Source organism: Thunnus thynnus, chromosome 8 (genome assembly GCF_963924715.1).
Source record: "Thunnus thynnus chromosome 8, fThuThy2.1, whole genome shotgun sequence".
Lineage (NCBI taxonomy): Eukaryota > Metazoa > Chordata > Actinopteri > Scombriformes > Scombridae > Thunnus > Thunnus thynnus.
In genome coordinates, this window is record NC_089524.1 from 18,195,106 (window position 1) to 18,219,229 (window position 24,124).

General features: G+C 38.4%; 2 protein-coding genes across 6 annotated transcripts; both read right to left on the reverse strand.

The window, feature by feature from the left end:
* Positions 1 to 2,763: 2,763 nt before the first annotated feature.
* On the reverse strand, positions 2,764 to 15,393 carry LOC137187742 (leucine-rich repeat-containing protein 15-like). Of its 5 annotated transcripts, none has more exons than XR_010929271.1 (3): positions 15,234 to 15,393; positions 9,273 to 15,038; positions 2,764 to 8,175 (listed from the first exon to the last, which is right to left on the reverse strand). XR_010929271.1 is itself a non-coding variant. In XM_067596877.1 (2 exons), exon 2 carries the CDS (start codon positions 15,027 to 15,029, stop codon positions 13,662 to 13,664), a length of 1,368 nt encoding a protein of 455 aa, XP_067452978.1. In that variant the 5' UTR covers positions 15,030 to 15,038; positions 15,234 to 15,393; the 3' UTR covers positions 2,764 to 13,661. The 5 variants fall into 5 exon arrangements, 1 of the variants encoding a protein (XP_067452978.1); XR_010929272.1 differs by having other exon boundaries at positions 2,764 to 5,817; positions 8,065 to 15,038; XR_010929269.1 differs by having other exon boundaries at positions 2,764 to 7,058; positions 8,065 to 15,038.
* Positions 15,394 to 20,311: 4,918 nt separating this feature from the next.
* LOC137187743 (leucine-rich repeat-containing protein 15) lies at positions 20,312 to 23,925 on the reverse strand. The gene is made up of 2 exons (XM_067596878.1): positions 23,821 to 23,925; positions 20,312 to 23,627 (listed from the first exon to the last, which is right to left on the reverse strand). The coding sequence occupies exon 2, from the start codon at positions 23,616 to 23,618 to the stop codon at positions 21,420 to 21,422; it is 2,199 nt and encodes a 732-aa protein (XP_067452979.1). The 5' UTR covers positions 23,619 to 23,627; positions 23,821 to 23,925; the 3' UTR covers positions 20,312 to 21,419.
* Between the last annotated feature and the right edge of the window lie 199 nt (positions 23,926 to 24,124).

A 24,124-nucleotide genomic window follows, 5' to 3' on the forward strand; every position in this document is an offset into this window, starting at 1 on the left:
TATTACCATCCAACATAATACTTCTGCAGGGCATCTATAAAGATCAGCATTACAAGATGTCTTGCAGTCCAAGCTGAATTGGATTGTATTAGTTTTTGTAGTAAAGAGTTTGCTGTTTTTTTTACACTGACTCTTGACAAGAGTTACATTGTCATATTGCACAGATAAATTAGTTGCATTAAACTGTTTGTTTGCTTTCTAATGTAGACAGCACATATACTGTGAAAGTCTCTTTCTTGATTAAAATGACACAAAAATCATGACAAAGAGGCATCACCACATCTCTGGCTTGTAAAGTTGTTAGGGCTGAAGTGTTAGCAAGCTGCCTACTTTAACATCCATCAGCCATTAGCATTCATTTATTTCTGACCACTTGACAAATGTAAGTCTAATATTCACTTTTGTTTTAGCTCTGGTTTGCTCTCCACTAACTCATAAGAAAAATATTTGAGTTTTCAGTTTCAAGATGATTTTCTCCATGTGGAAGTCACTAACTTTGTCTATTTTGTGTTTGGTAGCATACAGTTAGAGCTGGTTCTCTTTCATAATATTCGTTTCAATGTCTCACTATGGGATTTACGCCTAGCTGCAGACCTCAGAAGCATTAATCTCATTACACCAATCCTGATTGGCTGGTGAACGTGTTCGTCCGCACCAGGTAGTGCCATCTACCTTAAATAGCTGCTGGGGACGACACAGTCTCATTCAAAGCCACAAGGTCGATAGGAGAACATGAACCAAGAAGCGAAGCGTGCATCCCATAGTGAGACATCTCACTCATATTACTCAGAGATATGTAAATAACCTAAAGTTTTCTGGAAACAAATGTTTTCATGAGTTGATGAGAGTGGCTCAGATTTAACCAAATAGCAAATGTTTGGCCTGTAAAACCGAAACAGTGAGCTAAAGAAGGCTAAAAATCTTCATCTACAGCTCATTTCACTTCACAGAGTCATCTAATGTAATGTTAATGTTAATGTAAGTAGTTTTAAGATATGTTAGATTGATTTATCATGGTGGTCATACTTGAACACATATTAACAATCACTTTTGTTTCTTTTGACATTGGTTGGAGTCAAGATGTTGGAAATCTTCTACCAGTCTGTTATGGCCAGTGCCCTGTACTGCTGGGGGAGCAGGCGACATCAACAGACTTAATAAACTGATTAAGAAGGCCGGCTCCGTAATTGGCTGCAAACCAGACACCTTTGAAGCTGTGGTGGAGAGGAGGACACTGAACAAACTGTTACCCATTATAGACAATCCTGACCACCTTCTCCACCACCTACTGGACAGACAACGGAGCACTTTCTCTGACAAACTGGTTCAGCTTCGCTGTCACAAGGACTGATACAGGAAATCTTTCCTGCCCAAAGCAATAACTCTCTACAACACCTCACATCTGTCTAACAGAGAACTCTCAGCTTTATAGTTTCTGTCTCAGCCAAACTCCACTCTGTTTTTCTCCTTCAATAACTTTGCTCATGGTGAATTTGCACATCTTTATAGTCCTACTCTACCTCATTGCATTTTTCAAACTTCAACAACTTTTCACACTTGTCCAATGTATATAGTATGTTCCCCTATGTTTATATTTTATATTCTTGATTTTATATTCCTTAATACTTATATTCCTATTTTATTGTATTGTTATATGTTGTGTTTATTTTTCTATAGATATATATTTCTCTCTTCTAGTGTTGATATGTATTGTATATTTACTGTTCCTGTGTAATACCTATCTATCTATCTATTTATGTCTGTCTGTCTGTCTGTCTGTCTATCTATCTATCTATCTTTGAATATGGGCAAAGATTTAACTCAGTACTGTTTTGGCAACATACAATGTAATAAAAAAAAGCCACATAAGTATAAAAGTAAAAAGTATTTTAAAAAGTATATAAGAAAAATGCAATACTGCAATCAGTTTTCCATTGCATTACATATTTGCATACCAGCAGCCCCCCTTACTCAATCTGTGCCCCGTTCGGTCTCCAGTTCATAATGTTCACCCTTGATTATTTTAATCTCTAAGTTTCACATTTTATAGCTGTAAAAGTGACAACTTTCTGTACAAGTGCAGCACAATATGATTCTGTCAGTCGGTCACTATTTGATATAGGATTACTGGATGGCGGCATATCTATAGGTCATGTTGAAAACTTCTGTGTACTTCATTTAATTGTAATTATACACCAAACCTTTACTCAGTTTTTGACCCACAGAGCAGTCCTGTGGGGTAGGAGAGCAGAAGAGAAAGAATTGCTTTAATTGCAAATGGCCAATTAAGAGCCAAATGCTTTGCCCGGGAATCTGGATGTTGAGTGGCAAAGTGTTCTCTTGTGTCCTGTACGCTGGGCTAATGCCTCACCATCAACTGGGGGTAGCGAAGGTGAAACATCTCATTAAGTCAATGACACCATTATCTCTGGTGTATTTTAGAATGACATCATAGTCCAAAATATCCCAAAATATCCAAAACTTTACAGACTTAAATTGACCTCTAAATGAACAAATTGATGGGACTTTGATAACTATGCATTTTTGTGTGTGTGAATCCAGGTGTTTAAATTTTTATGAAAGACGTTTGCGTCACTCTCAAAGTTGTTTCTGTAATATTTGCAACACCCTTGTCGGATGGATGAGCCCTCTGCCTGGGCCGCCAGCGAGAGTAATTCTTAACTAAAATTAGACAAAGGAGAAGAGGACAGAGTAAAAATAGGCATGTCTTTTTTTTTTCTTTTTTTTTTTTTAGCCGAGCTATTTCTGTCCCATTTCCTCATACAAATCCTGACAACTCATTATTTGAAGCCATTATTTCTTCTTGTTTTGGCAGCTGGGTCGTTGGCATCGTTATTCAAAGTATCATCTGAGATTCATCTTCTCATCAGCTCAGGCTTCAACATTTTTCACTTCCTTTTTTCTACATTTCTTCTCCAAGAACTGTTAACATACACTGTAGTTACTAATGCAAAACCCATGGATGCTAAATGTTTCTTTTTTTATTTGGAACAACAAAGACACAGGAAAATGGACAACATGGGTAAAATGGGTAAGGGGGTGGGTATTACTGAGAGGGGGGAGCTGGATAGGGTATTACCTGGAAAAGTTACCCGAAAAATGGGCCAAATGGGAAAGGTGAGTAAGGAGGTTGTTACTCAAAAAATTTGTATGGGTAAGAATAATGGGTAAGGGGGGGATAGAGTAGATGCCCCAGGCCATGTTGCCAAATACTGAAACTATGAATTACATTTGATATCTTTTAAACGGTTTATAAAATGTGACCACATATAGGATTACCGGTTTTGTCTTCTTATTGTTTACATTTTCTCAACAATAGTCCTGGTGTCTCATTATTATATATTTGCAACTGTTTGGGTTTCAGAAGTAGCCTGAGGGGCCACTGAGGGATAGCAGTCTCCTGTCTCTCCTGTCTCTCTGGTAACATATATGTTTATAACTCTGTCACACTCCTTTTTTAACCTTGATTTTGTCTAGAGAAGGTTGACTAAGCAGTCATACTAATTAAAAAATGCACATTTAGACTTGCAATCCACCCAGTGCAGTAATCCTGCCTGATTAATAAAATGTTATAGGAGAAGATTTTTTACCTCCTGTGGTTATTTGTGAGATTCTCAGGGTGAACTTAAGTGATATCTTTGTCATGTGCAGCCATTATGTGGCAATGTGGAACTGCTTAACCAAACTGTGGACAGAAGTGTGATGTTTTTTTCTTATATATTTTGCAACTGATGCTATTTGAGTTTGACTTTTTGGTTGCTACCCATTGGTGTATATAAGGATGGACGTTACGAGGTGTGACATCACCCATTGATTTGCATTGGAGGCTGTTTAAAGCCCAGAGCTGCTGCTCATGGTCGGCGCCATCTTTTCTGTTTGGAGCCTTCCAATAGCGGGGTGTTTTTCCCTTCACGCCATGGAAACACGTCCCACTACCTCAGAATGAAGCAAAAGCTAGTTTATTGGAACATCGACCGGTACACACTTGGGCTAACTTTAGCTACTAAACTGTGCTAAACTGTGCTAGCCAACTGTCAATCACAGCTGTCAAGCCTACTGTACGTCTTCAAATCTTATTAAGGGAGCAATAATTTCCAAAATGACCACCAGCACACTTATTACAGGGCCCGAATTTATCAATTATTTACCTAGTATTTCTAGAGAAAAGTTGATGCTTTTTGAATGGGAGTCAATAAGAGCCAGGGATCCAGCATTTAGCAGCCATCGGTGACATTGCACTTTAAGTTACTTCTGCATTGGATTCAGCCTCAAGCAGTGGTAGTTGCTGTTTGTTGGTAACACAGTGATCACCCCTAAATACTATATCAACTACTTGGTCCTTTTATTTGTTCTGAACAAACTGCTATACAGAAACACAGAAGTATTTCTTACACCAGTAGTTTTTATTTTCCTTAAAAACACTTGCCTGACATTATGTGTTCAAAACGGCAATTGTAAAAACTTTCATGCATTGGATACAGGTTAAAGATTCTGCCTGGAAAGAAAGTCACTGTTACTGTACAGTATCTACATAACTGAAATCAATTTAACACTCAAACAAAAAGTTATCCCCTGAGGAGCTACACCATCTGTGTAGATTGACTGGGTTGAATTATTTCATGGAAATAAGTAGTATCAAAAATATTTAGTATGCTCTGTGTCCATTGTGCCACTATGACAATTTTCAGTACCTGACAGATTTCATTTTTAGCTGTGAGAGAGAAGGTGTCATGGTGACCCCAGCTCCATGTTGCTGCAGCCCGCCTGGGGGGGTGCAGCTGGCAGGCAGAGATTGGACTCAGCTGGCACTGCTGGAGACTCCTTGGGTGGGAGATGGGGTTGAGGGGGAGTGTGTGCGTGAGACACCAGAGCCAAGACGGTTGTGTTTTCCAGCGCCAGAGGTCAGGGCTGCCCCTCAGCGCAGTCTGTGTGTGTGTGTGTGAGAGAGAGAGAGAGAGAGAGAGAGAGACTGCTTGTGTACATGTGTGCACCTGTTTCTCTATACTTGGGAAGACCACATTGTCTGAAAAGAATACAAGGATGAAGCTGCTCTGCAAGTGGTAATAATGTGCCTTTCTCCTTTAAAGGTTTCAGGTTAGTGTAAAGTTTAGGATTACATTTAGGGTAAAAGTTGTCAGATGTTAGGCAAGTGGTGATGAAAGTTAAGGAACAAAAGCATTCAATTAACATGCGTATTAAGGGTTTGATAGTAACAAAATACTGAAATACACGAAGTCACTGTGTTGTCAAATGTATGTAAATGTATTCAGTATTCCTACTTTAATATTGCCAGAAAATCTGCATAAAAGTGTTTTTTGTGTTTGAAATTTTGTGTTCTGTGTCTTTGTACAATGTGGCAAAGAGGAAACTTTGTGGTTTTGCCCTTACAAGAGAAATTTTAATGCTGCCAACCCTGGGTCCAATATCAGGAAGGTGGTAATCTAAAATATCTGATGGGCCTCACAATTGCTTAGTTCTGGTTTGTTCCAGACTCTCTGTTATCCTGCTGTGCACAGGAACACAGCAAGTCCCAGGGGGCTTCTATCTATTACTTAAGGGAGATGTTTAGGGAACATTTATCATTTAGGGCTCAAATGAGTTATCTGGAAGTAAGAAACCAGAATTTATTGTTTTTCCGTGCATGTTGACATTTGTATGTGTGTGTTTACGTCAGCAGGTAGCAGATGGACCATAAGGAGGTTTCTGGAGGCTGGAGGGCAGCTGTAGGACTGAGTCCACTGAGCCAAGAGAGGATGTCTGTGCTGCCCGTCTGTCAGTCTGCGTGTCAAAATGAGCCTAGTTGGGGAATGACGGCAGTGTTGGAAGATTAAGGCAAGAATAATAGTACAATGTTTAATCCTCCACAGAAACATACAACATCAGAATGCAGAAAATAACAAGCAGAAGCATTAAAAAAATGTGAAATATTTCTTCTCTATTCCATGGGTTTTGCAACTTTGAACTCACTGTTATATTTCCAATGCGCTCTTGACGATCTTCCAGTAGTTTGAGAGCAACATGGGCACCCTGTAGGAGTTCTTTTGCTCACAACCTTTCAAATGTAAGTCCAATATTTACTTGAATTTCAATTTTATCCCGGGTGTGGTCCTTCAACTTATGAGCAAAAAAAATCTGGGTTGCAAGATGTTCCTCTCTCTTCACTAGCCATTTATTTAGTTTTGCTCCCTGTTGAGTCATGCAGTTGTTAATTGTCAGTTTGTTTGAGCTTTTTTCCTGCTTTCTGCAATTTTATATAACCACAGAGCTGCAGAGTTGACTTTCATTTGTAACCTTTGCAAACTGTAAATTGTGTATCTATAAAGAAGACTTTTCTTGTTAAATCTTCTTCACTGCTGATTCTTTCAGGATGGTATTTTTCCCTATACTGCAGATATAAGAAGAAATAGATGGCCCACTACAAAATGAGAGAAAAAAATGACATCAACATTGACAATCACTCTGAATGTTTTTTAAATTTACTTTTGCCTTAAGATTTGTGTTCTATAACCACTGTTGACCAAAGACTGATTCTCCCCAAAGAGCTTTTCTCATGACTTCATAAAGCAAGAAAATACTGGGAAAAATGGGAGGTAGAGTGCCCAAGAATCAGTCAGCCACATCTCTATCGTATGTTCCACATTCTCTATAATAAGTCTCTGTTGGTCATTAACCCCAGGTAATCAGCTGTACCATCCCAGCTGAAAATCTGCCTGCTTACTGCAAACTATTTTCCAGTTGAAATGTCTTAGTTTGGCTGTAATGGGCTCCTCCTCATTTTATGGCCTCTTATGTTCTTTAGCACATTGCCCTTTTCACACGCAATTACCTCCTCAGCTCCATTTCAGGCTCATTAGCAGGACTTGCAGGGTTATCCTTCCCTAAAAGCAGAGGCTTCAAGGGATATGATGAAGTTCTTCTGCTTCTGGAAGAGGGTCGTTTAGCCCACGACCCTCTTCATCTAAAACTGTAAAGCCACTGAATTTCAGGATGAGAAGATAGCATCAGCTGAATTTAGCACTTGATTTGTTATGGTAGACCTGTGTGATAATAGAAAGGATCACGGAGGGAAGATAAATGTGAGTTTGAAGTTGTTATATCAACATATAGTTTCATCTATTTAGCTACTGACACTTTAAGGATTTCTGTTGAATGTTCCTCCATATTTATTTTAAATGATCTGGGTGTAGGTGAGATTAAATCCAGAGAGGTTTAAACCCTACAAGGACCATGCAACGTTTCAAGGTGTTTTTGAAAGAGAATCTGATCCACTGCCCTCTACCTTATTGTATCTAGATAGAGAGTCAATTGTAAGCCCATGTAGCAAAAGCTCAATTGCATTGCTTTGGAAACATTTAAACCTAGATACCCTTCAAGCAGGGCATAAAACTCCATAGTCAGCAAACAGCTCCAACCAGTCATTATAGTCAGGCTACCTCATGGCAAGGTCACTGTTATCTTGCTAGATATAACTACTGTAACCTTTTGATTTCAGTTCTTGTTGGCCCATTTGCAAGTAAATTGTATTTTTTAGCCTCTGAGGCTCAGGTAAACTTATATACATAAGGCATAAGAAAAAAATAATAATGTGTTTTGTTTCTAGCAAAATTTATTATATGAGCAAATCTCAAAGTGCTTAAGGAAAAAAGTAAATTAAAAATGAATGAAACTTTAAACACGAAACAAGAAATTTCCAGACTTCCTAGTAATTTTGCAGAGAATGCCTTTGTTATTTTTAGAAATGCTTTGGAGCTGTTGGTGCAGAAAGTTTGAAGCGGTTTGGCAGTTCGCATTCAAAACAACATCCAGAGGACTTGGCTGACCAGGAAGTTGCCTCACCTGAGGATGTGGATGGTTGTTTTTGAAGTGGGACATTTTGATGGATGTTAATGGAAAGTCTAATAGACAGTTTTGAATACACAACTGGAACTGCCAGTTCAATAACAATTAGTGTATAACAACACTTTTTGAGGTTAGTGACAGAGAAAGAATTTGACGATTAGACTCCATCAACCCAAAGCATCTTCATTACACGTGGGTACATACAGTGTGAAGATAGGAGAAAGCACAGGAGCCCTGAAGTCTAGAGGCTGGTGGTGATGGAATAAAGCCAGCAGGTCATTGATGGAAACTCTCAGGCGAATCTCCCTGGACATCCTGGAGGTCAAGGTAGTGATAAATTGTGCAATAGTAGGTCTGACAGACAGGGTGGCAGAATTACAATGATATTAAAAGAGACAGATATTAAGACACACACTGCTTGGAACAATAATGTGTGTCTGATATGTCTTTTCCACAAAAAAGTATATTTACCATGTTAAAATCCTTAAATTGCATCTACTCCTTGTCCCTCATTAGAAATTTCAGAATCTAATAATAAGTAAATATATTTCATCTCAGAAGTCCATTCTCAGTGTATTTGCACTGGAGGCTTCAAGTTTCCACATTACATTTGTGTAAGTTGAATATCGGACCAGTATTGGTTTCAAAACTAATTGTAATGTCACAAATGGTGCTCATAGGCCCTTAAAACGTATTTTCAGTGAGCAATGAGAAGCTTTCCATCTTCAGCAGATGAATATGAAAACAGCCTTCTAGTGTCAAACTCTGCAAATTTTTGATTGACTCGTAGGATGGAAGCAAAACAATCATTGGTTAGATATGATGATGTCAGCATTTTAATTATGATAAAAGATAGAGAAGATCAGAATAAGAAGAAACTTTCGCCAAAGCTTCATGATGATGTGATTGATTTCACACTCACCCAGCAGTTAGGTAGCAGAGGGATAATGAGCAGTATTATGTAACATGAGTCTGGTGAGGATAGTAATAAGATAAAATTCTTATTCTTATTCTTAATAACATGGTTGAATGGAGCTGACAACTGATCCCACACTGTGACAAAACATGTTCTGAACCTGACACATGAGAGACATCAGACAGAAACCAGTTTAGCTTTACCAGAAAGTCCAGACCTGACACAGAAGATGAACTAATAAGTCTTTCTCCTCCATATCTGATAAAGAATTACATCATCAAAACCTTACTGTGTGGGCTTTTGTATGGTTTCGGATAGAATGCATGGATTAAAAGATTGATTTTTACCATAAAATATAGAAATCTCTTAAAAAACATAAATTTTGCATCTGAACAGATCCAAACAGATCACCTGTCTGTGTTAAACAATGTTGAATTTCAACATTTTGTTACACACCTCAACATTAGTGGTATGAATGAACTCAAATGATTCCTACTGTATCATATACTGCAGTCTTGTGCGTGTCCTTTTTTTTGACTCTTCCTCTTTGACAATCACAAAGTCCCAGAACTGAAACTGCTTTATCTTTAATGACAGAGACATGCAGAAAATGGTTTAAAATACATCTGTCACTCAAATCCGGATAAATAATAAAGACATCAGATACTTCATGTGGAGATGAGAATAGCTTTGTGATGCAACATCAGAGGAGAGGACGTAACGAAAGCTAACTGTGCATTACACTTAGCTGCAATTTAGAGTGGGATAAAATATTTAACGACACAACTCTTTGGGTCTCTCAACATCTTTCAGTCGAGTTACGTAGCGTGTTGGTCTTCATCAGTGCCGGACAACACCTGCTCGCTGCTCAGGACTTGTGATTATTCGATTAAGAAACTGACATTAACAAACACATTTAATTTTGGTTTGCATACTGACCATTGTGATATAGCTGCTTGTGTATCATTTTCCCCTTACAGCACCAGAACACCCACTTCTGATGTAATTGAGTCATCTCTCACTCTGTGCTTGTGTGTGTGTGTCCATTTAGCCCCAAGATAAATCTGATAAAGCAAAGTTATGTTACCCTCATTCAGTCTCTCCATTCACTATTCTAACAGTCTGGCACAACTTCATAACATATTTTTTCTTTTACAGAAGACTCTCCCAAAGGGATTTATGTAAGTTGCTGTGTCTGAAGTAGTCTGAGTTTGGATACTATCTGATTAAATATGAACACATACTTAATTTCACTTGAAACTACATTCTCTTGTCTGTGTCACTTGCTATCAAGTGGGAACCTACACTGTAATTCAATACACTGGCTTGACCGGGGGAGAACCACCACCGTGAACATTTGAAGAAGTGAAACAGTTAAATAAATCGTTTCTGTGGTGTTTTCTGTTTGTAAGGTGCTGTTTTATCCAATACAGAAGTGCCCTCTAGTGGAAGACATCTCTATATCTGTATCTCCACATTGCTGAGTTTCTCCTTTGTACAGCAAGAGATTTTAAAAAGCAGTTTAAAAAAAAAAAAAAAAAAAAAAGTAAAAGAGACAGCTGAGGAACAGAAGGAAACAACATAGTTTTTTTCACTAGGCGACCACAGTATTATATGTTAGTACTACTATTATTACTATCAATCTTGCAGCAAAATGAAAAAAAGTCAAATGAATCAGTAACTATGAGGATAAAGTGCTGACTCTGAGCTTAGGTTATTTAGGTTAGGTATTTGGGGTGTTACGGGGCAGTCAGGAGGCAAATAGTATCTACTAGAGTACATTTTAGTTTTTAATTTTATCTCTCTTTCACACACACACCCACATGCACAAACTCTCACATGTGTGCACATAGTCTAGGTTAATGAATCTGGTCTACTGGTCTGTTCCTGTGCTACTGCCTAATAAAAGGCCTAATTAATGTATTTAACCTTTAGCTATCAGGCAGACAACCCTACCAAACACAAATCCCAGTCCCAGACTCCTGCTCAGTGTTTTCCACTCTGCCACTTCATGAATCTGTTACATGTGGGATTCATTTATTTTGCTGTAAAGATCTATTTTCACTTTGTTGAAAAAGTGCAAATATTTCTGATTTTGCTAAGTCGATTTTAATGTCACAATACTGAAACGTCAGTAGACATGATGAAAAAATTAAGCTGTAGTATTGCACTTGTGCAGCAGAAACAGGCCATTACATTTTATTCAGACTACTAGAAAATCATCTTAATTGCAGACACATGTTTACCAATTCCAGACTGTGTTACATAAAGTTGCCACAGCTCCTATTGCCAGATGAGACAGAACAAGAAGTCTTGTGGATCTCTGGCTCCCCCTGCTGTAAGAGTGTGTCTGTTGTGGCCAAGTGCTGGATTTCAGACATTAGACAAACAGATTTGCAGCAAGATGTTTTTTAATCATTTCACAATGCATTATGTTTATAACACATCTTATATTTCTCTCCGAAATTCTTTACAGCAGAAAAGTAAATAATTCCAGATGAGATGTTTCTACAGGGCATATACAACCTTCAACCAACAACACTCTGATGCCAGTGACCAACAACATGATTATATCAGAAATGTACAGCATACATTTTTATCAACAATTTTAATTTTCCAGAATTTTAGTCAATGTGTGGTTTCAGAGTTGGTACTTAGAGTTTACAGTTTAGCTAGTTTAGAACAGTTTAGCTTTAAAGCTGCTTTAATCAATGGATGAAATTAGTATGTACTATATGATGTGAAAGGGGTTACTTGTAGTTATGAACCCGCAGAAAATTATCATTAGCAGTTACCCTCAGTCCCATGGAGTATTTTAGTGTCTTTCAGATCTTTGTTTTGGTTTTCCAGCATGCAGCTTTACTGTTCTGTCCACACTGCACTCATGAACATTGTTTCCAAACGCAGCAGACTGCTGTTTTCAGCAAAAAAAGCTCTAAAACCTGCTTTATATAACTTGTTCAGCATCAAATGGTAGACACACAAAGTTAGCAAAAGCTGGTAAACACAATAAAGCAGTTAGCCTCTAAAGAGACAGATATTTCCCTCAGGAGTTGATGGAGACCAAAAACAGAGTGAAAAAGAGAGTGAATATTGGACTAACATTCACTTCAAACTAATATTGCGCCACAGGATCCACATGATGTGAAGCCAAGATAGACATGTGTTTACTAACAAGTTCACCATATGAACTCTAGAAAGTGAAAATATGTCAATGTTGTGTTTACAGCTTGTTACTGCTGCCCCCAAGTGGCCAAAAAATCAGTTCATGCAGGTTTAAGAAAAGGCAAAGTACCTGCATAGCTCCATCAAAATGTACAATTCCAGATTTTCCATATATTTTGATCCCTCTGTCTATTCTTTATAAGTCTTCAGGTCTTAATTTATAAAACGATTATGATGATATTGATTTTTATATTCAGATGATGATGATTATATTATGATAATTATTATTATGTGTGTGTGTATATATGTGTATATGTATAGGTGTGTATGTGTATGTATGTGTGTATGTATATACTTTTAAAATCATTACTTATACTATACTTAACTGATTATTATTACTATTACTATTATTATTGATTAGAATGTGGTTGGAAGAGGAAGAAAGGGAAAAAAATATGTTCACTCACTGACAGAAAACACACACAACAACACAGAGACATTTACACTTTCAGGTTAAAAACTACTACACTACACTTAACAATCCATTTACTCAACTATATGCCTACTGTGTTTTTTTTTCTTTTAATAATTTCTTTATCTTCCTTTATTCATTCATAATTTTTTCTCACTTATTTATTTACTTATTTTATTTATTAACTGGTTTGCACACTCATTTATCTGTCTTTTCTTAAGTGTCATTTCCCCAAACTAACAATGACTCTGCAGAATGAGACCATCTTACTGGGCTCAGGTGGCTATGGTGGCTCGGGAGTCCTGGCTAGTTTAGACAGCCTGGTGTCTAGGGCCTATTCCCCATCAAACCCCCCATCAAAAAGAAAGTTGCTCCTCAGACCCAAATGAACAGACCCCTCCTGTAGGGGTGGGGGCCGTTCTAGAGGGCATCTGACCTGCAAGAGACCAGCATCCTCCTATGGGTCTGGGGGCGGCCTTAAGCAGGAGAGAGCAATGAGAGCAAAGAAGGGAGGGGAGGAGAGAAAGGGGAGTACGGAAAGATAACAAAACTAATTATAAAATAAGGTGGACAGGTGTGTAGAGGGCAAGAGGAAATATAAACCTCTGTCCTAACTCATCCTGGTTCCACCCTGGCACCCATCCAGAGATCCCCGCAACAAGCAACTTTTTTTTTTGACTTCTTTCTTCTCCTTCCTTCCCTCTATGTCCTTACACACTAACACACACAGCGCCTACCCACATTAACACGCACACAGACACACACACGTGCATGCACACATACATAAACCCTACATATATCTATTATTAAGCCGAAATCTATTTAAATTTGTATTTTTATTGATTTATTTCTCATGTTATTGTTTTCATGGGTTACTGTCTGGTCCTTTCTGCCTCTCCCATTTGTACTGTACCATGTCATATGTGTCTTCATGTTAATCGCTTATCCTACACTGACAACATTTTTGCAAGACTATGTAATCTTGTAAACTGTCTGGCAGCCTTTTTTGTTTTGTCCAGTTCGTGTCCCAATTGGTGTTGTATTTTCTTTGTATTGTTTTGTACATCCTCTCAATATGTTTTGTCATTGTAAAATTGTAAACTGTAAATAAAGTATTAAAAAAAAGTCTTCAGGTCTCTCATAGAGGCCTAAGGACTACCTCTCTCCTGTAGTAGAAGCAGGTGAGCTTGACCCTATTGTACATCCTCTCTCGGCGCTGCAGCAGGTGGTAAAGACAAGGAGTGAACTTCACCAGCACAAGTGTGCAGGAATGGTGGGGCAAATAAATTGATCCTCCGTTAATGATTTGATTTCCTGTCCTTTTAGATCATCTGGATACTCACAAACCACAGGATATTTTAATTCAATCTTGGGTGAGTTTGCCTTTATCCAGTGGTAAAAATCTATCAGATTACAGTCACAGCGCCAAGGGTTGTCACTGAGGTAAAGCTTTCTGAGATTCCCTAATGGCTCAAAAATATCTCCAGGAAGTGTCTGGAGGTTGTTGTGACGTAGATCTAGTGTCGTCAGTGATTGTAGCTTTTCAAACACATCTCCATCCAGTGACTTTATCGTGTTGTTCAGGAGATTCAGCACTAGGAGCTTCTCAGGGCCCTCAAAGTGCTCGGCAGACAAAGTGACAAAGTGATTTTTAGACAGATCTAGCTTCTTCAGTTTCTTCAGAGGGCTGAATATTCCCTCAGGAAGAATGCTAAGACTGTTTCGACTAAGGCTAAGGTCAGTCAATTTAGGCATTTCTCCAAAAAGCACTGGTGGTAGACTACTCAGTTCATTATTATGTAGGGTCAGCAATGTAAGCTTTGGGAAGCCAACAAAAAATTCTGGAGGTAAACCAGTCAGAAGGTTATTGTCCAAAAGCAGCTTAGTCAGTTTGTCTTTATGTGGGAATTGATTTGGTGATAATTCTGTTATTTTGTTCGTATGCAAGGCAATTTCCCTTAAGTTTGGCAAATTATGAAAAATGTCCTCAGGAATGGAGGTCAGTTGATTTTCGTAAAGCCGTAGTATTGCCAGTTTGTTTAGGTTTGAGAACAAGTCAACGGATACAGCTGAGAGATTGTTTTTAGCTAAATGGAGGAGATAAAGATTCTCAAGACCATCAAAAGTCCCATCTTCAATTGAGTCAATCTCGTTCCCATGTAACTGGAGCTCCCTTAATTTTTTAAGGTCCTCAAACATGCCATTTTCAAGATTACGGAGGTTGTTGAGCTTTAGTAGAAGTTTCTCCAGGTTGCTGAGGTCTTTAAAGACTCCCACAGGGATTGAAGTTAATGGATTGCTGGAGATCTCAATATGCTTGACGTTTACCAGACCTTCAAAGGCACCTGGTTCAATATATTCTGTTTTAGTGTTCAGGAATTCCACCTTCTCTAGCTGGGAGTTTCCAACAAAGGCATCTTTGGGGATTGTTTTGATGTTGCTTTCCACAAAGAAAATCTCTGTCACACCTGCTCTCAGATCGCGTGGAATTTCTGTTGTATCTGCACCAAAAACAAGTTGGTTCTCACTGGAACCCTCCTTTGCATTGTTGTTTTGAGTCAATGCAGAGTCAAATAGTAAAGACATAAAAAGAATGATGATTTCTCCTCTTCCCATGTTTACTCACTATGAAAAGAAGAACAATTTTGCAATGATGTATAACTTATATAAAATTGAGCACATTAAATTTTGACCTTATTTTTTTTCTTGTGATAAATTAACAATAACACCATATACTGTATATAGTAGCTTTGCTGTGTCAATTTATGATTAAATCTATGTGCTGTTTAAGTCAAATGCCAAAAAAGAACATTTGCCTACCTGATTATTTCCTTTCCCAGGATGAAGCAGAAGGTTGTTACAGCAGTGAGGAAACATAAACAAGCGCAGTCTCATTAGTTATCTTCTATATCAATGTTGGTCAGCAGGCCCATAGTGTGTTGCATCCCATGTGAGGCGTGGTGTAACATGCTTCTGCAGCTTGAGATAAGAGCAGGGAGGGAGGTTTTTAATGTTTCAGCCAATTACTACAGTGCTCTGCAGCGAGGCTCCAAGATTACCGAACTGATATGTCTAATTTTTTTATAATCACTTACATATGAACCACTTCCACAAACTCTCAGTTTTCGATATTCTGCTTAATAAAGTATATAAAATTCTGCCATCACCGTATATAAATGATCAGAATGTAAATTGAAATTTTCCTAAATTTAAATTTGATGGATGATGAAGCTTTCACCATTGACTTAGTAAATAAGACTGTAGTGCCTACCATTGAAAGTGTTACATGTGTTGGGTTATTCACCTAGTAGTAGTTGCATCCCATGTGAGGCGTGGTGTAAGACGCTTCTGCAGCTTGAGATAAGAACAGGGATGGAAGGCTTTTAATGTTTCAGTCAATTACCACAGGCCTTTATATCCTATGTGGCTCTGAAGTTCTAATAAAAATACTCAAGTTACATTACAAGAGTGATTTTTGGCATGGAGACTACACATCTTTGAAAGAAAGTCTGTCTTACAAACATGGGTGTTGAGTTTTAAAGACCTGTGTTTACCAGGCAGAGGAGGCCTAGCAAAAGATGCTAACAAGTTGCATTATGAGAAGTCCTGTGTTTTTGGAGCTTGACCCACATCAGGGGCTAAAAGTCAGGTTATGTTGGCCTCTGCTGCTTTAATTTGTCATTTTTTAAAAATATGTCTTTTGCAAATTCACCAAATCTAAGTGCAATACTAAATTGTGGCGGTACCCCTTTAATCCATTACTAAGCTTTGCACAGGTTTATGCCGGCACCTCAGTCTAAAGCTGGCTACAAGCTGATAAGACTTAAAAAATGCCACTAAAGTGGCAGAAACACAAAACAATAGAGATAAAACACTGCAATTTACCACAAAACTACATTTGTTGGGTTTTAAGTATACTGCACTATTCTGTGATACTGTGGTTTGATGTACATTTGTTGTTAGTTTCCAGGCCAGTAAAAGAGATTGTAGTCTGTTTTTTTCCCTGTTCTTGCTCACACAGCCACAAAAGAGATTGTCTGCGCTTTAAATCACCACCATACAAAGTGGCTATACTGAGGGCAACTTTAGTAAGTAACAGTGCCTACTTGTTGTCGCCCCAACATTCTTATTTTAACCAGAAAGAAGATATTTGTGTACATTTCTGTTCCAGTGTTGTAGTACTCTGTTGCCTGTGGCTTGTAGTGTTGCCCGTCAACAGGACCGACTGTTTAATAACCTTTCTCAGCAGCCTTTGGCATTAAAACCATTTATTCAGCAATTCAGCAGCTGTTCAAAAAGTTTGTTTTTAACAGTGAATCTCAAGACTGCTGAGCATATCCTCATTTGATATGGAAGTGATGTTTAGGTTGCTGCCACAAGCAAAATGATTTCTGTCTACATCTCAATATGACAGACTGCCTGCACATCTTTAAGGCCGAGGCTGTGCTCACTGTTTGTTATGGCACATGAAGCTCCAAGGACAAAGCTGTGCCAACACAATGACCTACTTCTCTGTGGAAATCCATTTAAAGTTCCCTTATTTGACACTTTTCTGGTGTTTTATTTTATTTTTTTTATTTTATTTTATAAGTCTTGATATCTATTAAAGATATTTTTGTGGTTTTAAGTACCAAAATCCATCTCTACATAGTTTTACATCTCCTCTCTTAAGATTCTTTCTTGGAGCTCTACCAAGAACAGGCTGTTTTGTGTTTGCTCAATGCCCCGCTCTTCTGATTGGCTGGCTGTTTTCTGGGTGACAAAAGCCCAGGCCAACCACAAGTAACAGATTGTAGCCTAGCCTGTAGATAGGTAAAACCAGGGCTCTGGGTAAAACTCACTGTTAAATTGTGATGGCCACCGCAGAGGATAATGTTATCCAACCTTTGCAAGGCTGTGCAATAGGGGTTGATGATTCAGGAAATCTCATGATTTGATTCGAATTCTTGATGTCACGATTCGTTTCACAATCAATTCACGATTCCAAACAATTTGATTCTTGATTCATAATCAATTCTTTTAAGTCACTCTCTCCATTTGACTGTGGTAGACACTTTTATAGATCTCAAAGAAAAAAAATCACACTCAATCAAATGTAAGCATTTACTACTCAATGTCAACCCTGAGTAAGATTTATTTTCCTTTAGTCCACTTAGTCAACAGGAAACCAAAGCGGCCTTGGGACAAAGGGTAAAATTAATATTTAATACAAAAATAAAAGTGATTGCAAAGATAAACTGCTAAGTGCAAAACTTACTTCAAATAATAAAATCAAAGAAACTGCCTGATACATTTAGCTGCAAAGTTCAAATAAGAAATAAGACGGCAGTGAGAAAGTTGAACCAGAATCAACTTTTGGAGAAATGCAACCTGTAATGCTGAACAACCCTGCCATGAGGGAGGGCAAAAACTTAACTAGGAAGAGGGGAGGACATTTCTCTTTGTTTGATAACGTTCAAAGTAAAGTTAGGCTTTTAAAAGAAGACGAGAGAAAGAGAGGGAGAAAGGAATAAAACATTTTTCTGATTGTTTCACGGCGGTTATAAATAAATAAGACCACAACCACACAAACCTGCGGAGGTGCGCTGCAACGGCTGATAATGGCATCAGTCTTGCCAAGCTCCTTCTTCCCTTCGAGATAATAAAATCCAAAATACGTCAAAATGATTGCCTTCATCGCCAATGGGGCAGGTTGTATTTGTTTTTCTGTCAAGTACTCCATTGCTCATGGTCGTCTCTCCATGACATGGTCCTTCTTGCCCCCGGAGTTGGGTCTGGGCGAAAACTGGTGTGGCGTCATTGCGCCATCTATGGGATTTAGCGAGCTAACTCATGTCATGAAAAAATTGAAAACAGCGTAGTGGCAAGACTGAAGAATGTGAATCGATTCTTGGAATTTCTGAAACGATTATGAAACATATTTTGTTTTTTTCAGGAGGGTTGGGCCACCCCTCTAATGCAAACACTGAGTGTATAGTTATGACATCACAACCTTACGAAAGTCCAAACAGCACATTTAAAGGTACAGTTTCTGACTACAGGCTATGTGCATTTCTCTGTGGACTGAGTGTTTTGATACTGTCATAGTATTTATATAGCACCTATACCTGATTTGTAATCAAAAAAGAAACGGAAATCTCCCTTTCTACTATATGGGACCTCTCAAGTTCTGCAACTTAATGTTGGCAAGCATGAGTTGTTTCTCAGTAGCTGAGGTGTATTAGGATGCAGATTAAGAAACTGACATTAACAAACACATTTAATTTTGGTTTGCATACTGTCCATTGTGATATAGCTGCTTGTGTATCATTTTCCCCTTACAGCACCAGAACACCCACTTCTGATGTAATTGAGTCATCTCTCACTCTGTGCTTGTGTGTGTGTGTGTCCATTTAGCCCCGAGATAAATCTGATAAAACAGAGTTATGTTACCCTCATTCAGTCTCTCCATTCACTATTCTAGCAGTCTGGCACAACTTCATAACATATTTTTTCTTTACAGAAGACTCTCCCAAAGGAATTTATGTAAGTTGACGTGTCTGAAGTAGTCTGAGTTTGGATACTATCTGATTAAATATGAACACATTTTATTTCACTTGAAACTACATTCTCTTGTCTGTGTCACTTGCTATCAAGTGGGAACCTACTCTATAATTCAGTACACTGGCTTGACCAAGGGGAGAAACACCACTGTGAACATTTTAAGAAGTGAAACAGTTAAATAAATCTTTTCTGTGATGTTTTCTGTTTGCAAGGTGCTGTTTTATCTAATACAGAAGTGCCCTCTAGTGGAAGACATCTCTATATCTGTATCTCCACATTGCTGAGTTTCTTTTTTGTACAGCAAGAGATTTTAAAAAGCAGCTAAAAAAAAAGTCAAAGAGACAGAAGGTAAATCCAACAAGATTACAACATAGTTTTTTTTTAATGGTTCACTAGGCAACCACATAATATTATTAATACTATCAATCTTGCAGCAAAATGAAACAAAGTTAAATATACAGTGTTTGTAGTTTTTCTGTGATATCCATATATATATATATATATATATATATATATATATATATATATATATATGTATATTTTAGAGCAGTGATATGTTTTTCATTGTTTTGGCTCTATTTCAGCACAATGGATTTTAAATGAATCAGTAACTATGAGGATAAGGTGCTGACTCTGAGCTTTAATGGTATTTGGGGTGAGGACAGTGTCGGGACTCAAAGCCCATTTTATCCATTTAAGGCTTTTTATAAAAAAAGGCTGCACTGTAAAATTAAAGGTACCTCATTCACCTGATCTGTTATTGTTCACTGACGCAGCTATCATGGTGCTATACCATTAGAAAATACAACTTAATTACAGGAGCAGTCAGGAAGCAAATAGTATCTACTAGAGTACATTTTAGTTTTTAATTTTATCTCTCTTTCACACACACCCACATACACAAACTCTCACATTTGCGCACATAGTCTACGCTAATGAATCTGGTCTACTGGTCTGTTCCTGTGCTACTGCCTAATAAAAGGCCTAATTAATGTATTTAACCTTTAGCTATCAGGCAGACAACCCTACCAAACACAAATCCCAGTCCCAGACTCCTGCTCAGTGTTTTCCACTTAGCCACTTCATGAATCTGTTACCTGTGGGATTCATTTATTTTGCTGTAAAGATCTATTTCACCTTGCAAAAATTAGAAACAGGCCATTACATTTTATTCAGACTACTAGAAAATCATCATAATTGCAGACACATGTTTACCAATTCCAGACTGTTTTAGATAAAGTTGCCTCAGCTCCTATTGAAAAAAGTCTTGTGGATCTCTGACTCCTCTTGTTGTAAGAGCGTGTCTGTTGTGGCCAAGTGCTGGATTTCAGACATTAGACAAACAGATTTGCAACAAGATGTTTTTTAATCATTTCACAATGCATTATGTTTATAACACATCTTATATTTCTCTCCGAAATTCTTTACAGCAGAAAAGTAAATAATTCCAGATGAGATGTTTCTACAGGGCATATACAACCTTCAACCAACAACACTCTGATGCCAGTGATCAACAACATGATTATATCAGAAATGTACAGCATACATTTTTATCAAACAATTTTAATTTTCCAGAATTTTAGTCAATGTGTGGTTTCAGAGTTGGTACTTAGAGTTTACAGTTAAGCTAGTTTAGAACAGTTTAGCTTTAAAGCTGCTTTAATCAATGGATGAAATTAGTATGTACTATATGATGTGAAAGGGGTTACTTGTAGTTATGAACCCGCAGAAAATTATCATTAGCAGTTACCCTCAGTCCCATGGAGTATTTTAGTGTCTTTCAGATCTTTGTTTTGGTTTTCCAGCATGCAGCTTTACTGTTCTGTCCACACTGCACTCATGAACATTGTTTCCAAACGCAGCAGACTGCTGTTTTCAGCAAAAAAGCTCTAAAACCTGCTTTATATAACTTGTTCAGCATCAAATGGTAGACACACAAAGTTAGCAAAAGCTAGTAAACAGTAAAGCAGTTAGCCTCTAAAGAGACAGATATTTCCCTCAGGAGTTGATGGAAACCAAAAACAGAGTGAGAAAGAGAGTGAATATTGGACTTACATTCATTAAGTGACCAGTAACACGACTTCAAACTAATATTGCATCATATCTGCAGGATATTTAGCCAAGATAGACATATGTTTGCTAACAAGTTCGCCGATGAACTTCAGAAGATGAAAATATGTCAATATTGTGTTTACAGCTTGTTACTGCTGCCCCCAAGTGGCCAAAAAATCAGTTTTTGCAGGTTCAAGAAAAGGCAAAGTACCTGCATAGCTCCATCAAAATGTACAATTCCAGATTTTCCATATGTTTGGATCCCTCTGTCTCTTCTATATATATTATGTTTCCCATTATCTGAGCAAGTAGGGGTTCAAAATTTAACTGAGGATCCTTTGACAGATCACATGACTGCTACCAGCCCATAACAGTCTTGGTGATAAAACCTATGAACATTGCCGTAGTTGTTTAAAGTCTTTGGGTCTCTGTCTCTCGTAGAGGCCTAAGGATTACATCTCTCCTGTAGGAGAAGCGGGTGAGTTTGACCCTGTTGTACATCCTCTCCCGTTGCTGCAGCAGGTAGTAAAGAGAAAGGGTGAACTTCGCCAGCACCAGTGTGCAGGTGATCTCCACCACCAGCAGTGTGATGTAGAACATCGCCTGAGATTTGCACTGCTGAAGTTTTGGTCTGTCCTGATATGTAAAAGAATTTGATAGCTCCTTAGTGGCTGGCTCCATGGGGCAATTGAAGATCACCGGAGTGGTCAGTGGAGTGGGTGTCGTTCTGCAGGTGGTGGTTGGTTGGGTAGTCCTGAGGATGGTGGTTGTGGGTGTACTTGTTGGTATCGTGGTTGTGGGTGGGATTGTTGTCATAGCAGTTGTGGGTGTAGTTGTTCTAATTGTTGTGGTTGTAGCCGTTGTTGTAGTGGTTGTTTGTGCAGTTGTTCTCACAGAGGTGGTAGGTGACGTTGTTAAAATGGTTGTGAGTGTAGTGGCTACAGCTGTTGTGGGTGTGGTTGTTGTCAGAGTAATGGTTGTTGGTGTTGATTCTGTTGTTGGGAGTGTAGTGGTGGATGTGGTGGTTGTGGGAAGTGTAGTGGTGGATGTGGTGGTTGTGGGAAGTGTGGTGGTGGGTGTGGTGATTGTGAAAGATGTAGTGGTGGGTGTGGTGGTTGTGGGAGGTGTAGTGGTGGTTGGCAAAGTGGTAGTTGGTGTTGTAGGAGGAGGTTTTGTAGTAGTAAGGATGGTGGTTGTTGGTTCTGTAGTTGGGAGTGTCGTGGTGGTTGTGGGAGTTGTGGTGGTGGTAGTGGCTAACAGAGTGGTTCTGAGGGGAATGGTGGGGCAAATAAATTGATCCTCTGTTAATGATTTGATTTCCCCTCCTTTTAGATCATCTGGATACTCACAAACCACAGGATATTTTAATTCAATCTTGGGTGAGTTTGCCTTTATCCAGTGGTAAAAATCTATCAGATTACAGTCACAGCGCCAAGGGTTGTCACTGAGGTAAAGCTTTCTGAGATTCCCTAATGGCTCAAAAATATCTCCAGGAAGTGTCTGGAGGTTGTTGTGACGTAGATCTAGTGTCGTCAGTGATTGTAGCTTTTCAAACACATCTCCATCCAGTGACTTTATCGTGTTGTTCAGGAGATTCAGCACTAGGAGCTTCTCAGGGCCCTCAAAGTGCTCGGCAGACAAAGTGACAAAGTGATTTTTAGACAGATCTAGCTTCTTCAGTTTCTTCAGAGGGCTGAATATTCCCTCAGGAAGAATGCTAAGACTGTTTTGACTAAGGCTAAGGTCAGTCAATTTAGGCATTTCTCCAAAAAGCACTGGTGGTAGACTACTCAGTTCATTCCTATGTAGGGTCAGCGATTTAAGCTGTGGGAAGCCAACAAAAAATTCTGGAGGTAAACCAGTCAGAAGGTTATTGTCCAAAAGCAGCTTAGTCAGTTTGTCTTTATGTGGGAATTGATTTGGTGATAATTCTGTTATTTTGTTCGTATGCAAGGCAATTTCCCTCAAGTTTGGCAAATTATGAAAAATGTCCTCAGGAATGGAGGTCAGTTGATTTTCGTAAAGCCGTAGTGTGGCCAGTTTGTTTAGGTTTGAGAACAAGTCTACGGATACAGCTGAGAGATTGTTTTTAGCTAAATGGAGGAGTTCAAGATTCTCAAGACCATCAAAAGTCCCATCTTCAATTGAGTCAATCTCGTTCCCATGTAACTGGAGCTCCCTTAATTTTTTAAGGTCCTCAAACATGCCATTTTCAAGATTACGGAGGTTGTTGAGCTTTAGTAGAAGTTTCTCCAGGTTGCTGAGGTCTTTAAAGACCCCCACTGGTATTGAAGTTAATGGATTGCTGGAGATCTCAATATGCTTGACGTTTACCAGACCTTCAAAGGCACCTGGTTCAATATATTCTGTTTTAGTGTTCAGGAATTCCACCTTCTCTAGCTGGGAGTTTCCAACAAAGGCATCTTTGGGGATTGTTTTGATGTTGCTTTCCACAAAGAAAATCTCTGTCACACCTGCTCTCAGATCGCGTGGAATTTCTGTTGTATCTGCACCAAAAACAAGTTGGCTCTCCTTTGCACTGTTGTTTTGAGTCAATGCAGAGTCAAATAATAAAGACAGAAAAAGAACGATGATCTCTCCTCTTCCCATGTTTACTCACTATGAAAAGAAGAACAATTTTGCAATGATGTATAACTTATATAAAATTGAGCACATTAAATTTTGACCTTATTTTTTTTCTTGTGATAAATTAACAATAACACCATATACTGTATATAGTAGCTTTGCTGTGTCAATTTATGATTAAATCTATGTGCTGTTAAAGTCAAATGCCAAAAAAGCATTTGCCTACCTGATTATTTCCTGTCCCAGGATGAAGCAGTGAGGAAACATAAACAAGCGCAGTCTCATTAGTTATCTTCTATATCAATGTTGGTCAGCAGGCCTGTAGTATGTTGCATCCCATGTGAGGCGTGGTGTAACATACTTCTGCAGCCTGAGATAAGAGCAGGGAGGGAGGTTTTTAATGTTTCAGCCAATTACTACAGTGCTCTGCAGCGAGGCTCCAAGATTACCGAACTGATATGTCTAATTTCTTACAATCACTTACATATGAACCACTTCAATATTCTGGTTAATAAAGTAAATAAAATTCT

What these genes read in the sequence shown, in the direction of transcription:
- LOC137187742 (XM_067596877.1), bottom strand. Translation starts at nt 15,029, where the DNA reads ATGGGAAGAGGAGAAATCATCATTCTTTTTATGTCTTTACTATTTGAC.
- LOC137187743 (XM_067596878.1), bottom strand. Translation starts at nt 23,618, where the DNA reads ATGGGAAGAGGAGAGATCATCGTTCTTTTTCTGTCTTTATTATTTGAC.